This window comes from Caloenas nicobarica, chromosome 10, assembly GCF_036013445.1.
Source record: "Caloenas nicobarica isolate bCalNic1 chromosome 10, bCalNic1.hap1, whole genome shotgun sequence".
NCBI lineage: Eukaryota > Metazoa > Chordata > Aves > Columbiformes > Columbidae > Caloenas > Caloenas nicobarica.
This window is the reverse complement of record NC_088254.1, coordinates 5,042,669-5,064,466: the sequence shown is the minus strand read 5'-3', so window position 1 is coordinate 5,064,466 and position 21,798 is coordinate 5,042,669. Positions and strand designations below refer to the sequence as shown.

At 38.8% G+C, this 21,798-nt stretch overlaps 1 protein-coding gene across 8 annotated transcripts in view; it reads left to right on the top strand.

The window, feature by feature from the left end:
- PEAK1 (pseudopodium enriched atypical kinase 1) overlaps positions 1–20,892 on the top strand; it is a 109,965-nt gene extending 89,073 nt beyond the window's left edge. For all 8 annotated transcript variants that reach the window (XM_065642129.1, XM_065642128.1, XM_065642130.1 and 5 more), the window contains 2 exons: positions 4,102–4,850; positions 13,569–20,892. In XM_065642129.1, coding sequence (XP_065498201.1) covers positions 4,102–4,850; positions 13,569–14,723 — 1,904 coding nt within the window. In that variant the 3' untranslated portion in view covers positions 14,724–20,892. The remainder of the gene's footprint in view (positions 1–4,101; positions 4,851–13,568) is intronic.
- Positions 20,893–21,798: the final 906 nt, after the last annotated feature.

Here is a 21,798-nt window from a genome sequence, read left to right as displayed (position 1 = left end):
TCTTAATTTTCAGCATAATGCACAGTATTCTCTTTTAAAATACTAATCTAATACATATTCCATGTTTTTTTAATTGAAAAGCAGATAATATGATGTCCTTACTTCGATAAATGTCTAATCTTCAGTTGCGATATGTCATGTGAAATTTATGAAGAGAAATAATGGCAAGCTTTGGTAAATTTTCATCTGCAGTCAAGGTAGTAGTTTTATCAGGTACTGCCCTCAAATATATTTGGTTTTGGCCTTCCCCTGCTCCCACAGGAGTTGTCCCATCATCAGTTTACAGAAAACTGCAAGTGTGCCAGCAAGTATTCATCAGGAACCAAACTGCAGATGCAAAATTTGAGAATAGCTCATGTATAAAATACGGGCTGTATTTGTTAGTTCATCTAACATGTAAAATCATACATCTAGGAATTTAAAAAACAAAAACAAAAACACCCCACCAAACCAACACGCAGGCATGCCTTACAAGATAGAGGATTCTCCTCTGAGAATCAGATACAACATAAAAGACTTGGGGCTTTTAGGAAACATCAGGTTGCACTGTGATGACAGGATAAAAGAGCCCGGGATGTTCCTGGGTGTATAAACAGGAGGAAATTTCAGCAGGAATAGAGAGGTTGTGTGTATCTCATTTTTACCCTGTAACTGCCATGGCTGTAGTCAAGCCTGGTATTGTGTCTGTTCCTCCTTTTCATTTGCCTTTCAAGAGTGTAGCTCAGGCTGAACCTTGTAATGTTGGAGTCTGTGCTGTAGGTAAGGAAATGATGGGTTTTAAGCGTGCAGTGGGGGAGGAGATGATAGGCAAGAAAAAGAAGCAAATGTTCTGCCAGTACTTGTGTGCAAAAGAACATTCTTGTGCCTTTGACAGGGACAAAATTTAAAACAACATTTTCCTGCTAGACAACAACGTTTAAAAAATGTGAGATGTGCAGTATTACCACATACTGGGGGAAAGCTGAGCTGGAAAGACTGGCCCAATGGGCATGAAAGAGATGTACGCTGTTAAGAACTCAACATAAAAAACAGTCCAGATATGAAGCTTTTCAAACACATAATACAGATGGATAGATTTCCATATGGAAAATTTGTTTTTGTGGGGAGAAGCTATGCTGTAACATGATATGTTTTACAAACTCCTTTTCCTCAGCTGAGAATACTCGGAAATGGAACTACATAATGACTTGTACATGCAGTTTTCTGGATCCTGCCACCCCCACCAGACATCTGCAAAGACAACTCTGGTTATGAAAACCTTCTTCAATTAAGTTTTGAGGTCACAGTTCCGATAGCTATGCAAAAGCAACAGGTAGCAAAAGTCACTGGTTGCAGTTGCAACACTCTTCTTTTGGAGGACAGGGCCATTAAAGCAGACAGAAGAGAATCAAGAAGAAATGCTGTTAGAACTCTTACCTTTCTTAGAGAGGCCTTCTGCTGCTACTGTCTGATATGTGTATCTTGTTCTAATTTCTTTTCTTGCTGTTTCCCTCTAGCATCTGTGCAGTCGTTGGATTAGCAAGTCACACAAGAAATGCATATTGGGAAACTGCCTCCCGAAATAGTAGCCTTTCTCAAAACACCAGCAGTTAGGCTATTTTAGCACAGTGGGGAAGAGGGAAAGATTGAGAAAATAGGCAAGTGATCTTCAGCATGGAATATTGCAGGGGGAGTAGTACACAGGTCACAGATTTAGTAAGAGTAAGCAATTGTGAAAGAAGACACGTTTGGATGAGTAAGAAAATTGGATACAAAGTAGAAATGAACTTGTCTCAGGATTATGCAAAAGGCTGTGGCATCTGGATGTGTGTGTGTAGCACACAGATGTCAGTTCTGCTTTTGACTCTAAATCGTGCCCTTCTTCATCTCTGCAAAAGGTACCTGACAGAGTTACTGTACTGCTCAACTGGCACCAGTGTTACACACTGCAGCACATCAAATGGTGAGAAGGGGGGCTGCTGTTGTAGAGCACACTCACTGCAGCACTGAGATCAGAAAGGAGCAGTAGAAGGTCCCCGAGTGTTAATTTTTTTAAGCAACCTTGACAATGATTTGAGAGAGATATGCAGGGATTCTCCAATATTTCTAGCCTTTGAACATTTTTATTTTGTGGTAGTTAAAAAGCAATGACCTAGGGCCTATGCAATCTTCTCTGATGATCAGGCATGTACAAAGCTAATGGAATTTCCTGCTCAAAAGTCAGTTTTTTAACATTGGAATATCCAGGCTTATCACAAAATCCATAAGGCTTTTCTGAGTGTTTCTTGAGCTTAAACAAAAGATAGAGACATAACTTTCATTTGTGATGTCATCTCCTTGGAATGATTGAAAAGAGATTGATGGTTAAGAATTCAAGAGCCAAGGCTATTTTGTTTGTGGATACATATGAAAATACAGTCCTCTCTTGTCTTCTGCTATTAGGAAGTCCTTTCCAGCATTCTAACACAGTGTTCCAGGGTTTTGTGCATCCTGGCCAAGAGGATCTTCAATTCTGTAGTATTCATAAAAACTGTAACAACATATCTTAAAGTGTAAAGGAAGCTATCTTCTTTTCTTTTCATAGACTGCGGTGTCATTTATTTTTATGGACCAAAGTGATTTAATGAAAATTCTGAGATCCCCCAGTTTGGTCGAGCCTTCCTGTTTAGTCCTTTCTTTACAAAGATTCAGCACATATTATAAATGGTCAAATAGTTGTCGTGTCTTCTTACTTGCTGTTCCCTTATTAGAAAAGATGCTCAACTGCAATTACAGAAGGCATCCATTTCATGTCTGCTGTGTTGCGACTGTAAAAATTGGCTTCTTACCTTACCATGATAGTCAATGAACCTCATAGGAGTAGTACAAAACTTATAAAATAATTCCTCTGAAATAGCAGTTGATTTTTAAGAGTGGTAAAATCTTGTTTTGATATGAGTAACAACTGTTTAATTCTCCCAAAGCAGCAAGTTGGTCATTTGTATTATCTGTTTATTGTTTATTATTCTCTGTAACGTTATTGTCATTGATTTATTCTTCATTTCCAAGGACTCTGGCAGTTATAAAACATAGCTGTCCTCTCTAAAAGCCATCCAAAACACATGGTGGGAAGTTTATCTTCCCTAGAAGCACACAAATGTTTGAAACCAGTCTGGCAGTGGAAATCTCGTGCTTTTGTGTATGAAACCTGCCGTTTGGAATCTCTTGACTGAATCTAGGTCAGGTTATCTCTGACCATAATATTGCCAACCCATGGCAAGTAAGGGGAATGTATTAGAGAAAGTTGCGGGGGGGAAAAGAGTTTTAAATTGCAGGCTAAAAAATATTTTAAAGTATTTTTGGTTTTGTAATTTTAAAATATGGTCCTCCTCTAATTGAAGGCAGTGGCAACACACTTCCAAATATGAGTGAAAGAAGGCTTAGCTTCCTTGTTTTCACCTCGTGAACCTGCTCGGACAAAGGTGACTTTTGGATGTGACCACTGAAGTATCTAAATTACATTCTTTGTTTCTCAAGTTTTCTGGTTTCCATCCTGAACTAATGCTTTCAGCCTCTTTAGCACATTTCAAATCCAAGCAATCCCAAGTGCTTTACAGGCTACTATGAGGTTACATAAAACAAGATCACCTCACCTGCCAGAGAAATGCACCTCTCCAATAGTACGCAAAGGCACTTATGAGCATCCACCCATTTGAACAGGAAGGAAGGAATAATATTACAGTCGATTGACTGCAGAAGGAATTATGGGAAACTGGGTATAGTTACTGAAACTGGAATTTGCCCAGAGTGCAAAAATTTACGTTTGATATTTGCTTGCACTTTCTGTCTTTAATCCCATGTGACGTAAAATGCCAGCATTGCTCACACTGAAACTGATTTTAATATATAGGCCACGGTCAAATAAAGTCTGACTATATGTGACAATATATACATTATGTTGATTTGGTCATTTTGCTTTCTAATTAGTTCATCTTTTCAGATATGTATTTAGGTCATCTTCAAGTATTCAGAGGGTTCTAGTCAGCTTTTTTTTTTGGCCTTAAACTTCTTTGCAGAGTGCAAATATGAGCAGCAGATGCAAATACTTTAATCTTCTGTTACTCTTATCTTCTTATTACACAGGACAATCCAGAGCAGCCATGATACCTCCCAAACAGCCCAGGCAACCGAAGGGAGCTTTGGATGATGCCATTGCCTTTGGAGGACTAGTAGACCAGGAGACAATGAACAACTTAGAGCCGACACCACCTCCACTGCCAAAGAAAACAATTTTGAGAGCTAACACAGAGCCAACTGCCAGAGATCTCCAGAAGCAGGCTCTGGAGAACAACCTGTGCATTGTGGCCAATCCCACCTATGACATTGACACCAACTGGGAAGCCAGCAGCGCCTGCTCTTCAGTCAGCCTGGAGCTTAAGATCCTGGACAATGAGTCAGGAGATTCCTTGGACAGGCCTATAGAAAAACTAAGGGCAACCACCTCAGCAACTAACAGTGTTTCCAGCCTAACCACTATCAGTATTAAAGACCGGTGTTCCAATAGCATGGAGTCTCTAACAGGGAGACGCATCTCACAAACTAAGCAGGGCAAAGGTGTCCAGAAGCCACAAAGGCAAGCACTTTATCGAGGAATTGAAAACCGGGAAGAGGTGGTAGGTAAAATCCGAAGCCTTCACGCTGATTCACTGAAGAAGCTGGCACTTAAATGTGAAGACTTGTTCATGGCCGGACAAAAAGACCAGTTGCGATTCGGGGTGGACAGCTGGTCAGATTTCAGGCTGACCAGTGACAAGCCATGCTGCGAGGCCGGTGATGCAGTTTACTACCCAGCTTCTTATGCAAAAGATCCACTCAACAATTATGCAGTCAAGGTAAGAGGGGCTTGAAAACCCATAACCCTAGACATCAGTGACAAAGTGTAACAACAACAACCATAACCTGCAACACACCCAGTAGTGACAGGTCCTACAAATACGTGTGTGTGTCACAGCAGCACTGTGTGAAAAGTAAGATTCCTGAGATACAGGTTCTTCCTTCTCTCAAGAACTATCTGTGGCATTGGTATCTGCTGTTTAAGTTTTGTCTGTTTTCATTTCAGATCCAAAATTATCAAAATGAAATCAACACAACTCAGTCTTTATCATGTTCATTGCGTAATGAAATATTGAAGAAAAAGCTGTATTATTTTAACGTGTCGGCAGTTTTTTGGAAACGTGCGATAACATGTCATTTCATCTGCATGCAGATGATACTAAATCATCACTCTTACTTAAGAAAGACTTCAAATTTTCCGTGTTCAGAGCCATGTAATTTTAGACGTGAATTCTAGGCTAATATATCTTTATGTTCCTATACAAGGTCTCATATTTTCACCAGTGTTCATTAGCAGCCTTTCAAAAGCTCCGTCTAGCTATTAGTGTTGCCTTACAAGCCACACTAAAAAGAAAAGTGGAATCTTGTCAGTGTTCATTTTGTGGCCTTTTTCTAAACAAACAATTGATTTGTGTATAGTTTATTCTTCAACTAACATATAAAGAAATAAGATTTACTAGATAAACTGCTAATATATTAATGAATAGTTGGCAGCTATCTTGCTAGATGTTACTTTTATATAGGTAATTCTTTCTGAGCACTGTACCTCTAAAGTTGTCAGTGCTTATCTGATAGGATGGTAGTGAGAAAGGCAGCTGAGACTCAGAGCTCTGTCAGGCTTCCTGTGCGACCTTGAGCAAATCATTGAACTTCTGACTCCTTCTTGTTGAAACTGAGATAAAACATGGATTACCCAACTCAGGTGTGTGAGGCATAATCGATTATTCCTTATAGAGCATATTGATGTTCTCAGAAGGGTGGTGCTTTACTGGAACAAAATGTTTTTACCACTTCTGCATGATTGTTTACAAGGAAGATATAAAAAAATAAAAGGTAAGATTGTTGCAACTGATATGTTCTTCTGAAACTTGAAAAGGCATCTTTTTAAGACAGATTTGTGGGCATAACCATTTGTATTTCTTTAGTTTCCAAGGACCTCTTGAAAATACTCTCCCTTGCACTCAGTGAGGAAGATACTCTCACTACACACGTTCTCTGATTTCTTTATAAACCAAGCAGGACCAGCATATATGGGACCACTACTATCTTTTCATTTTCTCTTTCGCATATCTGAAGTATGATGTGTCCAGCCGAATGGGGTTCTCTTCAGTTGCGTGTTTCTTTGGTGCATATTTTGGTGCATTCTCTATGCCAATACATTGAATTATGTAGCACTGTTTAAACTGCAGTTAATGGATTTTTTTTTCCCTCTAAAATCAGTTATAGTAAATTTCAGCTTTGTCTTAACATTGGCCCCTAAGTTGATCTTTGACATGTAGGTCATCAGTCCAGGATCAGATACGTACAAAATCTCATAACAACAGGTTGCTATTATGTTATGTAGACATCTGGGGAATTAAGCTGTAACAAATATACCAGCTTTTCTATCATGGGTTATTTTTTGCATGAGCCAAATTACATAATCATCTACTCCAACAAACAAGCTGTGTATTCCTGCCATTTTAAATCTCTTGTCTCCAAAACAGAAGAGCAAAAACCATGAGATTAAAAGTACTGAATCCAAGATACAGTCTTCCTGTTACTTTTGATCAAGTCTTAGAAATACACATGAAAGTGTATATGGAGCCACGTCTTTGGACAGTGTAATTTTGTGTAGCTCTTTCAAGTTTTGTAGAACTACCCAAGCAACACAGGCTAACAATTCAGACACTTCTTAAGTTCTATGATTTTAATGTTAGATTGGAGAAAAAATGTGACAATGGAATTTTGAATTATTATTCTCTTTGTAGAAAACAGCCCCAAAAGGTGTTGAGTCTTAATGCCTAAGTAAGAAAAAAAAACCCCACAAAAACAAAAAAACCCCTTTTATCTCCAAAAGTAGAATTACAAAAGCACTTTTAAAAATTAAGCTTTAACCATTTGACTGCTGCTGAATTAAATTTAGAAGAATGAACATTTTTGTGCAGATGAATGTACCAGTGCACCTTTACATTCTGGTGGTATTGCCAGCAAAAGGTGCTCTAATAAATTTGTTGGAGAACAAGCACAACTTGTTCTGTTGGTATGGATATTAGAGGAAATATTGTTTATATGGGTATGTTGTTTCAAAGCATTGTATTATGCTTTTTGCTTCACTCTCACCTAATCTGCTGGTAAACATCCTGTGTGAAAAAGCTGCAGGAAGCCATGTGGAAATTATTTTGACTGAAACTTTTAAAATAAAGACAGTAAATAAGTCACAATCAGAAAACTAATCTTTCAAATGGAAAAAAATAGAAGTTCTCTTACAAGAAAGTTCCAGACCCTAAGGTATTTTTCCTTCACTAAGTGGAGTACCATCTTCTAAGCAGTTGGTAGATCTGGGACAATATGGATAAACATTCCTCTGAAACCACAGTTTTATCAGTAATTCCAAACATGTAGTGGAAAGGTTACACTGAACTAAAAGCAGCAGAGAGCACCAGCTATTTGTACAATGTGGATTGCATGAGTTTGATTTTTAGTATCCTTACACAGACTAAGGCAGTGATATGACAAGGATCTTTAAAAAAAAAAAAAGTTACTCAGAATAATAGTTAGACAAGATTACTTACTGTTAGTGATATGGAAGAAACTGCTTCCACTTTCAGTATTGAACTTGCCAGGAAATTACTGTATGATATCATAGACACATGTGGAAATCATGATTCAGAGTCCATAGAACAACACAAACAGAAAAAACCCAGCAGGGTCCTGGCCCGAAGTATGAGTGTTCTGGCCCGCAGGCACGCGTTGCAATGCAGTTTCAGGCAGGATAACAGGAATTGCGAAGGTGCAAACAGCTCAAAATGAGCAGTTTAAGATTTATTGCTTTGGTTGCTACAGAGCAGCAGAAGCTCTTCTAGCAGCAAAACCTTAGGATTTCTGCTAAGGTTCCTGTCCCAAGCATTAATATAAAACAGAGCAATGCAGAAGTAAATAGTATTGGGCTGAATTTGGCTGACAGTTTCCTAGTTGCAGCTGACAATTTTTTTCTAGTGATGTTTAGTTTGTCACAGTGTGCTAAGCTGGTTTTTTGGTAACTCAGTTTCATATTGGAGTTTCTTGGCAAGACGCGTTGTTAAAGGTCATCCCAGAACTTAATGCTTCAGATCAAAATAAAGCTGTGTGCGTTAAACTTTTAGGCCATTCCAAGTTCAGTCACAGCAGCACAGAATCTGTATTTTGGCACATCGTTAAGAAGTCAAAGCTCTATATTCTAAGGCCAGATCAAGAAAATGAGGTCAATCAGAGATCAAACTGGCCTACTTGGAAAACAAGGTTGTGCCAAGAACAAGTTATCAATTTGGGATTAGCAAGCTTTCATTCTACACAGAATTTCATTTGCAGTTGTCCCTCTGTGCAATACAACAAAGTAGCACAGATGGTGCAGTCTTTGTGATCTTCTGTGTTTCTCATTTTCGGCACTTGTAAATTCATTTCCCACAATATTCATCTTTCTTTAAGTTCACTGACGCCCTTAAAATGCATAGGACAGAGTGGAAATGAGATTCCCTGCTGGTAAAGTGGAAGTCAGCTGATGGCACAGTAGGCTACTGGACTCATAAAGGAAAAATAAAAGCTAATGCAGCACAGTTTTTAGAAGCTCTGAAACATCTTGGTTCTTAGGAATGGGGATGGGGCAGAGAAGAGAAAACTGAAATGGCAGGATATAAAGCAACCTGTCCTGTCCCTATAAATGTGATGGAAGTTTAGTTCATATGCATGCACTGAAGATATATGATGACAGTGCTTTCTGGCGAAAAGGAAAATGAAACTTTCCATTCCTTCGTACTCGTATCTCTCCTTTTTTAATTTTTGCTTTCTCTCATCGTATGGAAAGGCTTTTTACCAACATTGCTTCATCTTTTGAACAACCAGCTCTTTATCAGCTTTAGAAATAAGGCTTTCCAAGCCCTTATCAACACCTTTCTTTCAGCTGTTATCACATACCATATCTTCATAGCTCAGCTGATTGTATTTCATTAAAGCAAATGGACTGATTGATCTTAATTTCTGTTGGTGTTTTTGTCAACATTTTCACCTTTTTCTTTCCCCAAAAAATACCAATTCAGCATACTATATATGTAAAAGGCAACAGGATTTCCATCTAAAAAAATAGATGACTGTAACAGACAAAAGCTTTTAAAATCACGCAAAAAACCTGGCCCCTATATTTACTCACAGTTTTGACACAGAAGTAACTGTCACAAACGGAAAAGAAGCTCTGTATCTACTCCTTTAGCAATGCATCACAGGCAGTCTAAAACACTTCCTAAATCTTTTCAAATGTAAACGTAGACTTGGATTGCATAACTTCCTATAACTCAAACCATTTTGGAAATTTTAAATCTTGGTTATTGACATGGTAGTTTTAGTTGATAGTGGAGTTATTCCAATATAAAATGCTAGGGTGAGCATTATTACCCATTAATAAACAGTAGCATTCACTAGCATTCAATATTCTGTTGCAAAATGGTAATTAGAGTTCTGAGTAGAAACAGCAACTCAGAAGACGGTAAAATAGTACAAGAAGTTTGTCAGTAAATAAAATTTACATTCTGTAAACTGTCATTGAACAGATCGATAAGAAAATTTAGTTTGTCTCTACTGCTTTCAGTACATTTTCCCCATTCTAATAAGATATCAGTAAATTGGAATCTGAACTCTGCAGTCTAAAACCCCAGGAGTTATCTGGACTCATGCAGCTGTATTTCACAGCAAAGGTCTGGGGAGCAGCCAGACCCTTACAGGAACATCAGATTACTGCAGGTCTGTCCTTTAGAAACTGTTCTATGAATTCAGACACGTGTCTGATTTGTCATCACATTCCAGGTTTTGGGTGCTGTTTCAAGACAGCCCAGCTTTCCATTCCCGTTCTCAATTACAAAGTAGCTAGTGTGCAAATCATAGTGTTTGTGCAGTCAGCAATTTAATCAGCCTTAACCCAGCTGCCTCTTCCACTTCTCACTTCATGTTGTTTGTAAACAAAAAGCAAGAAGCAGAAAATGTCTCTAAATCAGATCTCGTCTCACTCGTCTTTGTAGATATTGTATGCGTGTTCATGTACCCTGTGTTACCCATGATTCCCTGTGTTAAACAAGAGAAGTAAAAGTGTCTAAAAGCCATCACTATTGGGCATTTGTGGGATTAGAAAATATTGGGTTTTTCGTTGTTGGTTATCTTTAACAGCAGAGTAAGGAGGGTAAAAACAGTTTTGATGAATGCAGTCATTTTAGTATTGATTTTAATCATATTATTTATTCTTTAATCTCCCTTTCGATGATATAAAGAGAGGAGTCTGAAACAAAAACTTGCATGACCCTGGGAAAGATTGGCTCTCCTGTGGATTCCGACTTCAGAGTGGGCACTGCTCTGAGGGTTTTCATGAACCACAGTAACAACGAAGTTAATGTGACTCGTTCACCTTAGGAAGTGTTACAAGGATTATCATATTTAAAGCTCTGTTCTGCTTGGTGCTGGGGAGGTCTTAACTGGAATACTGCAGTCCTTATAGGGTACCACTGTTCAGAGAGATGTAATAAATGGGGAGAATACAGAAAAGAGCAACAAGACTCAGAGGGTTAGGAATAAATGTAGGAGGAATGAGGGCTGGTTATTTTCAAAAAGAAAAAAATGAAGAGGGGGAAAAGTTATATTTTCCTAAGTGTAAAGGTAAAATATTAAGAGATGGGAATCAAGATTTTTTTTTTTAATATCAGCTATGAGAAGGGTTATCAGTTTAATTTGGAGTAAAATAGACTTAGGGTTGGATAGCAGGGAGAAAGAGAAAGGAGAAGATAAAGACAACTCTCTTCTAGAGTGTTTTTAGTAGGTTGGAAAGGCATTTCTTAGGAACGATCCAGCTGGCAACATACAGATCAGATTTGCCTTTCAGGCCAATTCTGCTGGGTCAGAGGAAAAGGGAATGGGTGCAAAGGCAGCGTACGCTGCCCTAATATCTGAATCCCTCTCGGTGCCCATATGCACAGCCAGTCATTTCTAAATTGGAAGGAAGCATTACCACATCTATAGAGGCCTGTGACAGTACGTTTTTGTACTGAGACAATTCTAGGATTGGCAGTATTTTCTAAAATGAGTGAACTAGGGATGATTTTGAGAGGTGCAAAGCCTACCTCTTGTTATTTTAACTGAAATTCCAGTAATAAATTTGAGAGCCCTTTTCTGAAATAAGTAGGAAAAAGAGACTGCCTAGGACTAAAATCAGAAATAAGTCTCAATTCCTTTGCTTTTCCTTTTCTATAGGTGAGGAGAAATCCTTTTCCTAAACTTTTTTAAAGGCCTCGTATTCACCAAATTGAGAAGTTCTAATTGGTTTAAGAGCAAATACTCTGTGGATTATATATTTCTAATAGAATATAATTTTTAGCTGGCAGGTGGCATTAGATATCCTATGTGGGTAACAAGAAATATAGTACAACAGCTAAAGGAAAGTACTTTTTTTGCACTTTTCTTATCAGTAAGAAAGATTGACCTTAAAATTAAACTCTTTCAGAATTAGTTTATATTTTGGATTAGGTCAGTTAAGTATTTTTGAAAACTAAAGTCTGGATTATGGCATACTGAACCTTTTCTGCAGCTGGAATTGATTATCCCCATGGCTCGCCATACAAGAAAAAGGCCATGGACTCGAAGGGCATAGAAGAAAAAACTACTCTCATTTTCCTTAGTGCTGTTCTCCCAATCAGATTTGATACACGCTGGTAGTCTATACACCACCTTCCTATTTCTGTCTTCTGTGCAGTCTTCAATAAATCTGAGGACTTCAGTCTCCAAGACAATCAGCTGACATTTTCCTTTCATACATAATTCAAAGGTTAATGCTGTATTTTTACTGTATTTTTTAAAACTTTTGTAACCCTTGAGAGAAGGAGGTGGACACTTTCCATTGATAACTCACTTCACCTCTAACAGTATAAAATGTATTTGAAAATTTAAATTGGCAAGAGCCACTGTGCAAACAGGGTAACTATCAACATTTCCAGACAATGATTACTTTCCTCTCTTAAAGAAAATTGACTAGAAAATGCATTTTTCACATTTGTCTTGTTTGTGCATGGCAGTTATAAACAGGCAGTTTAAGATGTAGTGTGCATAATACATAGGAAAATTTGAATGCTTGTGAAGTATGGAAATATGCATAGCATAAAAGACAGGAAGACAATCAAAACCCTGTGCTTTTCTGATCAACAAGCATAAAAGGCTAAATCTCCCATTAAACTATATATTTCTTAATCACATAAGCACATAAAAGATGAAAAACTTTTCTACTGAAAAGTAAGTTTATAACTTACCTTACATGAGTTCCTGAGAAGGGGAAAAACAAGAAAAGAGAAGAGTCACCTTATGCTTATATTTAGTATGAGATCTGAGCTCCTTGGTTGGTGTGACTGTGTAGAACTAGTGCTGATTCTTACTAACCTTAGTTATCTGGCTTTCCTTTGCTTTCAGAGATGAGCTAAGGGAAGCTGTGACTTCATCTGAAAAGAGATGTCTTCTATTTTCTCTTCCTCTGAGTTTTGCAGTTAAGACCTGTTGGTGCATTATAATATAATCAGTATATGCCTGAGAACAGAGGCCCTAATAGAGGTTGTCCAGAGGCTGTTGTAAGGGGGTTAGAGCTGCCATTTGTTATGGCAGCATGAACAATTAATAAGGATCCATTGTTATGGTGATAATGTACATATCAACAAGATTTTTCTGGACAGAAATTAAATACAGCTACATATGGCAAAATAAAAAGACATACTTAGGATCTTGACAAATTATTGAGAGCAATTAATGTACCACATTCTAATGAGTTTCCATTCATCACCTGAGCCACATCAGGCGTGCTTGCCAACAGCGCCTGCCATGCACACACACACCCCTCACTGCAGACATGATGTCTTAGCTTGACACAGCTGCAGCAAAGAGATTTTAGTTTCCAATTACAGTAGGCAAAGAGCGTGCACGCAGTCCCTTAACTCAGCTGATGGGCGGTAACGTGTTATGCTATGCTAACTCAGTCCTGTGCAATCATTTGATCATGTCCTCGAATATTCTATGCATGTTTCTTTGTATCTCCTATTGCTATTGATTATTTTTATCTTGCTCAGGCTTCACAAAAAGCTGAGAGAAGGAACACAAAATAAAATTATACGGATAAGCAAGTAACTGTAAAGTAAGCTTCACTGTGAACTTACCACATCTCAGCTGCTATTCTGACTAAAAGCACAACCTGCCTGAACTATATTTTCCATTGAATAATACATGAACAGGGAGGGTTGCCCACAGACATTGGTCTGCAGTTCCTTACTATCCAATGGAATCTGTTCGTTTGCATTAAATTAGTGTGCCATGGTCAGTTTAGTAAAAAAAAAAAAAAATCAGTGCTTGTGTTTAGGGCTAGACTGTGGATACCCATCCAAAAGGCATCTATTAAAAAAAAAAAAAAAAAGTATATAGAATTTACAAATTTAAGAGTTATGTCTGTTCTGTTTATTTTCTTCCCCCAGATTTGTAAGAGCAAAGCTAAGGAATCCCAGCAGTATTATCACAGCCTATCTATCCGGCAGAGTCTGGCTATCAACTTCAACATCCAACAGGACTGTGGCCACTTCCTTGCTGAAGTGCCAGTTCGTCTCCTTCCATGGGAGGATGCTGATGCACCAGAGGTGGAAGAAGAGCAGGAAGAAGAGGAACAAGAGATAGAGCAAAAGAACAGAGACACTCCTTCCAGTACAGAGGCTTCACAGAAAGACAGCTCAAGCAACCAGGGGACCATCAGCAAGCCACGCAGCCGTGTTGTGGTCATCACCCGAGAAGTCCCATACTTAACAGTGGCTGACTTTGTGCGAGAATCTGCGCCCCGCCACGCAAAAAGCCCAGATTTATATGAGAGGCAGGTATGTCTACTCCTTTTACAGCTGTGTTTGGGCCTGGAGCACCTGAAACCCTATCATATCACACATTGTGATCTGCGGTTAGAGAACCTGCTGCTGGTTCATTCCAGACCTGGAGGCAGCCCTCTGAGCTCAGAGTCCATGGAGCCCAGCCCCAACACTGCTTGCCCAGCCAGATTAATAGTGAGCAATTTCTCCCAGGCCAAGCAGAAGAGTCATATGGTAGATCCTGAGGTCCTACGGGATCAGTCACGCCTGGCTCCAGAAATCATCACGGCAACGCAGTACAAAAAGTGTGATGAGTTCCAGACTGGCATTCTCATCTACGAAATGCTGCACTTACCCAATCCCTTTGATGAAAATCCAGAGCTGAAGGAGAAGGAGTATACTCGTGCTGATCTTCCCAAGATCCCTTGCCGTTCCCTCTACTCTCAAGGGCTTCAACAACTTGCCAGCTGCCTGCTGAATCCCAACCCTTCAGAGAGGATCCTAATATCAGAAGCCAAGGGAATCCTTCAGTGTTTGCTTTGGGGTCCACGTGAGGACTTGTTCCATGCTCTAAGTACATCTTCCAACCCTGCCCGGAGAGATGCTGTACTTCAGAACTGGCTGGATATCAAAAGGACGCTGCTGATGATCAAGTTTGCAGAGAAGTCCTTGGACAGGGACTGTGGAGTTATTCTGGAAGACTGGCTTTGTTGTCAATATCTGGCTTTTGCCACTATAGACTCACTCCATCGCATTGTGAGAATCATGCAGCAGCACTAGCTTGTAGAACCTGTTGCTTTTCATGAAGCACCCCTCACTCCAGCCTGCCACAGGGCTCATGCTTTGGACAAGTGGTTAAAGAAAGCCTAGATAGCAAAGCCAGCAACTCTGAGCAAACAGGTTCTAATTGGAGAAATTGCATCCTGTACTCAATACGACAGAAACTTTACTTTTTTGCAAGGCCTGTTAGGGATTAATTATATATACATGACTGCATTTGGAACAGACAGTATGTAACTGAATTAATATCTGGCTGAAAAGGAGAGCAAACTTTGATACCACTATTTCTACCACTGCAGTAAACAAATTGCCCTCCTCTTCTGGGTAGCCTCTGTCATTTCCATATGTAGCATTGGTTAGTGAATAGCAGTGACCATAGCAGAAATGGATTAGTTGTAAACGTGAGAGGAACAATCTACCATCCCACTCATTTGCTTCTATTCCACATACCACACAAATTTTTCTCTCAGCTTAGTCAGTCTCCCACAAGAGGGCTGGACTCCTTTCCTTTGGTCTCAACCAGATTCTGATGTTTCTCTTACACTTTACGCCTTTTTTTCCCCCCAGAGGTGGCTATCCTGCCGACCGCAGCAAGTGTCAGTGGGCAGTAAGCATGTGTGTTCAGCGCTCTTCCCTCCCGCTCTACCTCTGACTCACCACCTACCCATATCCTTTCTAACCACGGATCTGTGATTTCAACAATGCTGCCTTAACCAGACCATTACCCCTAGCTTAAGACCTCTGCATTAAAAGGCAGAATATGTACACTTTGTCTATCCTGTTTCCTACATGACATTCACCAGTCTGGACTACTGATGTACTGTAGCTATAACCACGTTTATACAAGAACAATACAACACATGGTGGTCAACTGAAATTTCCCTTCCATTGCAAAAGGCATGAAAGCCTGACTTGAAGTAGATAGGACATATATAACCTTCTCTGACAATCACTGCTATGTAACAAGAATGAAAATAACAGCCACCTCTTCTGTTTTATCTTGGTTTGCTCTTGTCGCTTGTGCCATATTGCAAAGTGGGACTGAAATTGGCTCTGCTGGTATGTTGGCAGCAGATAGAAATGTTTAGAGCTTGTCTCTGTGTAGCTAACAGGCCACATGGAAATATTTTTACTGCAGACACAGCTCTCTGAAGGGTAAAAACAAGGGGGCAAAACCACTGTTGTTTAATTATTGAGGGAGCTGTTACGTTTGGCAGCCACAACTAACAGTATCATGATCCGTTTTTCCCACAGTGGTGTTTGGCAGCCTGTCTCTCGCCTGTTGCAACTAGTGTTTTCTAATGTTGCTATAGACAACACCCTAAAAATGGAATGTTGTCAGAATAGCTCAAAGAACATTGCAGACAGTTTTGGACGAGAGCAGGAATTAGTGAGGATTAAAGAGACAGACAGAATTTTTTAAAACTCAACCTGAAGGAGCTTTTCACTTTTCGAGGCCGCTGCTGACTTCCTTCCCTGACCTAGTGGCCGTTTCCCATGGAACCTCTGCAGTTGTACAGACAGTATCTTTGCTCAGTATTGCTAGACTCGGAATTGTGTCCTGAATCACTCTGAAGAACTGATCTGGATGCAGGGGAAAAAAGTGATACTGAATATTCCGACTGGGTGATGGAAAGCAGACAGCCCTAGTTATGAGCCTGTGCTTCTCTCCTATGGATCTATGTGCAATTCTTGTATGTATTTTTTAAAGCTGTACATTACAGTGTTCACTTTACACACCAGCCTTTACTTAATGCTAGATCTGCAGCCCCTTCCTTTACTTTCCTGGCACATAAATGCACAGATATCAATGTGTTCTTTTTATGGATTGATGTTTCATTTTAATTGTTAAAACTGTGAGGAATCAATTCGCTTCAGCCTTGAAACAAATAGCCACTTTATACAGCATATGCATGTTTGGACCAGATGCATGGAAACTGAACAAACAGTCCTGCAGGCTTAAAGTCAGCAAAACTAGCTCTGGATCCACACCGTACATTTGGAGGGGTTGAAATGTCTATATTATTCTTTTCTGACATCTATCACAGCTAAGCTGAGTAGTGTGTGGAAGCCTACATCGATTGTGCTGTAGTGTATAGACTGTCGTCGTGACCTTTCTAAAGATTTTTTTTGAAACTTCTGATTATTATTCTTTTGTTTGATTCACCTGTATCAGTGAAGGATCAGGCAACGATAAGGATAATATATTTTAATATGATATATTTTTTTTCTTTCTCTTTTTGGCAAAAAGGGTAGGATGGCAGCATTGATGCAGAAAAAGAAGACTGTGTTGAAAGCCCCAGTGCAATGTATGTAGTTGAGGTACTTCCACAATATCAGGAAAGAAAGTTTCTACACTAGTGCTGAGCAGCTCATAGAAGGACCTTTACTAAGAATTATACATGTTCAATGCAGCCCTGCTTTATCTGGACACAGGAGAGCAATGCTCTTACAGCTTAAATACACCGAGCATGGCAAGTCACTCGTGTACTATCTGCTAGTAGTCACAATGTGTTGAGCTATGAGCTTCTTGTTCTCCATGGTTTGGTTTTGTGTTTATTTCGTAGTGCGTGTGTGCACATAACTTCTCACCTAACTCAGGCTGTACAAGCAATTCTTGAACCACTTGCCGTTGCAGTGGGCTCATTCCTTGAAGCCGGTAGGTGTTTCTGTGTTTACGGACACATGTTCTCAGTGTCACTTTCACGTCGACACGCACATGCAAAATTGAATTTTGAATGTTTTACAACCATACATATTTAATGCAGCTGGTCCGAAGCCTTTGTATCTCTAGCTATCTAATTTCAGTTTGTATCTTTTATGATGAACCAATACTCATTTTAGCTCTGCAGTATAATCAAGCATGGATAGATGTTCACCAGTCTCTTTCTTGTGCAGCACTGGGTAAACTTTAGCAATTTGTAATGCTGTGTGGTTTTTTTTTTCTTTAAAAAAGAAAGAATGGTCAAAGTAGTCAAACACAATCTGGCCTGAGCTATTCCTCGGGGAGCTTGAGGCTGACTTTGCAGATATGCCCGTAACTGATGATTGTAACTGCATTTGTGGTGGTTCTCCATCCTGGCAACAGATCGTGCCACATAAATATCTGAGAATGTATGCATTAAACTGATTGTAAACAAATCCTAAGAATGCTACAGCATAATTGCTAAGCAAAAGGAAAAAAACCCGCTATGTTTGTAACTGGGATCCTGTATAAGACAGGAACAAAACCCCTGGCTGTGCATGTTATAACTTACTTGAATATATGCACAGATCTTGAATTTTTTTTTAGCAATGTCGCACTTTCAGTTGAGCTCAAGAAATAGGAAGAGCTGCAAATCTAAGGTAACAGTATTGACTGTAAATATATATTTTTCTATTAATAAAAGCTGTAATTCAAATATTTTTAACATGAACTCTAAAGATTTTTCCAGTGAAAACTAATTTCTGGAAAAATCAAATGTTTGTTTGAAGAAATATGATGAGTGGTTTCTGATACTATTAGAGCCATTAAAAACCTCTCTACTGTTACAGAGAGAGCACAGTGATTGGATTCACAATGTTTAGTGCCTTGTCAAAAAGAAAAAAAAGAGTAGCTGGTCAGTTGGTGGAAATCCTATTTTCATAATAGCCCTAGAAATAAAATTGCTTACATTAAGATGCAAAAGACTTTACAAAATTAATTGCTGTACTTTGTATGAGACTGAGTCAATCTATTCAATTAGATTTGGTTTTGGAGTTTATGTGAACAAGTTCCTTTAAGTTGCTTGTAGTACAGCATAAACCTTGAAGTAATGAAATTCTTGGCTTTCAAATTTGGGATCTACACAGGGAGAATAATAGTGGATAACAAGCCAATTGGTCTAGACTGACCACAGCATCGACAGAAGCCTATTGCTTTGACAATCTACTGCAGACACCCAGCTTCTAGGAGATGACGAATCTGATTAGTCCGGAAGAAGTGCTGAAGGTAAGATGTGCTGCTTCTGCTGTATGTAGGTAAGGGATGTGCTGCACACCATACTCTGTAGTGTGAAATGCAAACCGCTGTTAAAACAGGACTTCATTAAAAAAATACTCCTGAGATGTTACGGAAAATGGTTTTGTTTTCTATTTCTTAAGTAGGAATTACTTATTCACTAATTATCTTTCAAACCTCAGATCTGATCCAGTCAATAGGCATAACCAGCTGAATATAAAGAGAACATTCTAGTCAAAACTTGCCTACAAATTTTCAGGAATGAGAGAATCTAGAATTTTATTCTGGAGCCTCCGGAATGTCCAAATATAGAAGCCTGGTCTCACTTCAATATTCAGACATGATGAAATCAAAAATTCAAGCTAGGATATCATGTTGCTGGCTCACAGACAAGAATGCATGTAGCATTTACAGCAATGTTCCACCTTAGATCTCTTATGCTCCACACATCCCAGGAGCATCCACAAGGTATGAATTAATCATCTTGACATTTTTACACAGGAGAACTCCCATATAATAGAGAGAAAAATATATTATTTAAATAAATCACGTGGGTTAGGGTTCAGCTACTTAGAGGATTTATTCACACTGCTGGTCCTTAACTTTAGCATGTAAAAATAAAAGTTGCTGCTGAAAATGATGTCTGTTTCTCAGATCTTGTGCTGAGATGCCCCACCTAAATGATTTTTTTTGTTCGTAATAGGAATTACAATCATATGTTCCATTTTTATTTAAATCAATTGTAACTTTTCTAAGCGATACAGTGGAAACTGAATCAGATCTTTTAATACACCTTCCTTTACCCAAATAGGAATTAAGCTGCTTCTCTGTAGAAACAGTACATGACTATTATTCCCTGTATGACTGGGCCATCTATTTTATTTTGCAGAGGTAGCATTGGTTCTGCTAAAACTCCTGTAAAACCTATAGCACCATCAGAGCCCTTCAGGCCATGTAGAAAGAGATGTGATTATGATTTAGTTATGCGGTAAGACAACATCAAAGAAGTGCCGAAGAGAATTTTAAATACTTTTATAAAAATACACCTGTGGAACTATTTGATAAACAACTATCTGGATTCCAAACACTTCAAGACAGAAATACACAAAAAATACTTTTCAAAAGAAATAGTGGGGACAAATTTCTTTAGGGCACCCTCAGCTCCAAAAGGAGGAGCAAGTCTTTCCCACTGCTGTGTTGCAGAGAATTTCTAGTAGACAGTTGTATGGATTTTATTATTCATCTGGATGCAGTATTAGAAGGATGGTGATTTTGAATAGACATAGAATGTAACTTAAGTAATTTCCTGTAAGTCTCTGTGCATTGGTGCTCCACTTAGCATTTAGTTGGAAACCACAGAATGCTTGCAGATCAAGCAGAGTTGCCAGTGAGAAATGAAATACTCAACTTACCTGTACATTTACCACTCTACAGAATTTGAGAATTTGGTTTGTACTTCAGACTATAAAGATTTATTTTTTTTCCATAAATCCAAGGGGAAGATTTCAGGGATTTAGAAGAGGTTGGAACTTTTTTTATATAGAGGAAATATTTGTTCATATATATATATACATACATATATATATGAGTGCATGTGGGCATGTTTTAAATATATGTATGTATATTAATTTTTGTATCCCAAAGTATTCTTTGCCCCTTTTTGCTTGAAAATATATATATTATATATTGTATATATAATATATATTTAAGAGTGTGTAAATTTTAATGTAGCCATTTCATAAATAACAGCTCTTCAAAAAGACTCAAAAAAACTTCTATTTCTTTGTCCTTTGGCTTGTTGGTATTAGAAGGTATTGCAGTTGAAATCGTTGGGTTTTTTTCTTTAAAACTTAATTATGCTGAGCATTTAAGAATGTGTTCTTGTTTTTAATAAAAGGAGGAAATTTATTTTTAAATTAGAGAGTCCAAAATTGATGGACTTTTATAAATGGGATTTCTTTAAATCCCTTGAGTAAGGGATTTTTTTATTATTTCAACTCCATTCTTGTGGGTAATTTGTATTTGGAATTCCTGGTTGCATTGCTTTATCTGGTGCTCATATTGATATTTAGACGTTTTTATATAAATAAGTATACAAACTTCAAGCCTTTGTGATCAGGGGCAGTTACACTCTGGTTTGCTGTGGTACTTTGCTGTGCACTCTGTGGCATTCATGTTACTGTGTAAATAAACTAGGTTTATTACACTTAAAATCAAACTTGCAGTTGTCTCATTTTTCTCTCTTCCTAGGCAAGAGGACAGAAATGCGTATTTCTGAGGATAATGCATGTGGCAAGTCCAGCAAAAGCTTTTGCTACAAGACTAGCTGGTTGGTTTGCAGCAGCAGGCAGTGCGCAAGCATTGCAGACAGAAACTGGATAGGCTGATGAGACTGTGCAGCCACCTCCAGCCATGTCAGCACAGTGGCCGGGCAGCCCAGACACAGGAATTGCCAGTGCTTGGGACTTTGTGCCACCTGCCACCTCTGGTGTTTTCCCCAGAGGTCTCACTGTGGCTAGCACCATTTCAGCTCCATCTGGACAAGTGGCAGCAGCAGACAAAAAATAAACTGGCTACCAGCAGCTGCTGTTGATTGAACCACTGTCTTGTAAGGCCTTCTTGGAGAGAGGTGACTTGACACATTAATGAAAATGGAGACAGCCACATGTCCACACTGTCACTAAAGGAGCTGAGCCAAAGTTAGCAATTTCTCTAGTGTGGACAGGGCTTAAATGACCTGCTGTGAAGGAATAAAATGACTCTTAAGTCAAATTTTTATACGCTGTGACAAAGCAGGATGCCTCTAAGGCAGTCGTCCGCAGTGGAATTCATTTTGTGTCTGATCCGTTACCTTGAAGCATACAGCCTGATGGAGGGTCGGTGAAAAACAGATGGGATAATATGCATCTTCCGTGATCATGCAGACACACTTCAGTGGCAGTGAGATCAAACAGCTCAATTTTTACCCAGATTTGATAAGCAGCAAATTGGTGGCTGCAGATGCTGATTTATTAGCATAGAACAGATGACACCGTATATGTTGGAGCAATGCTGTGCTTCTGCATTAACAATCACACTGCTCACAAATACTCTTTA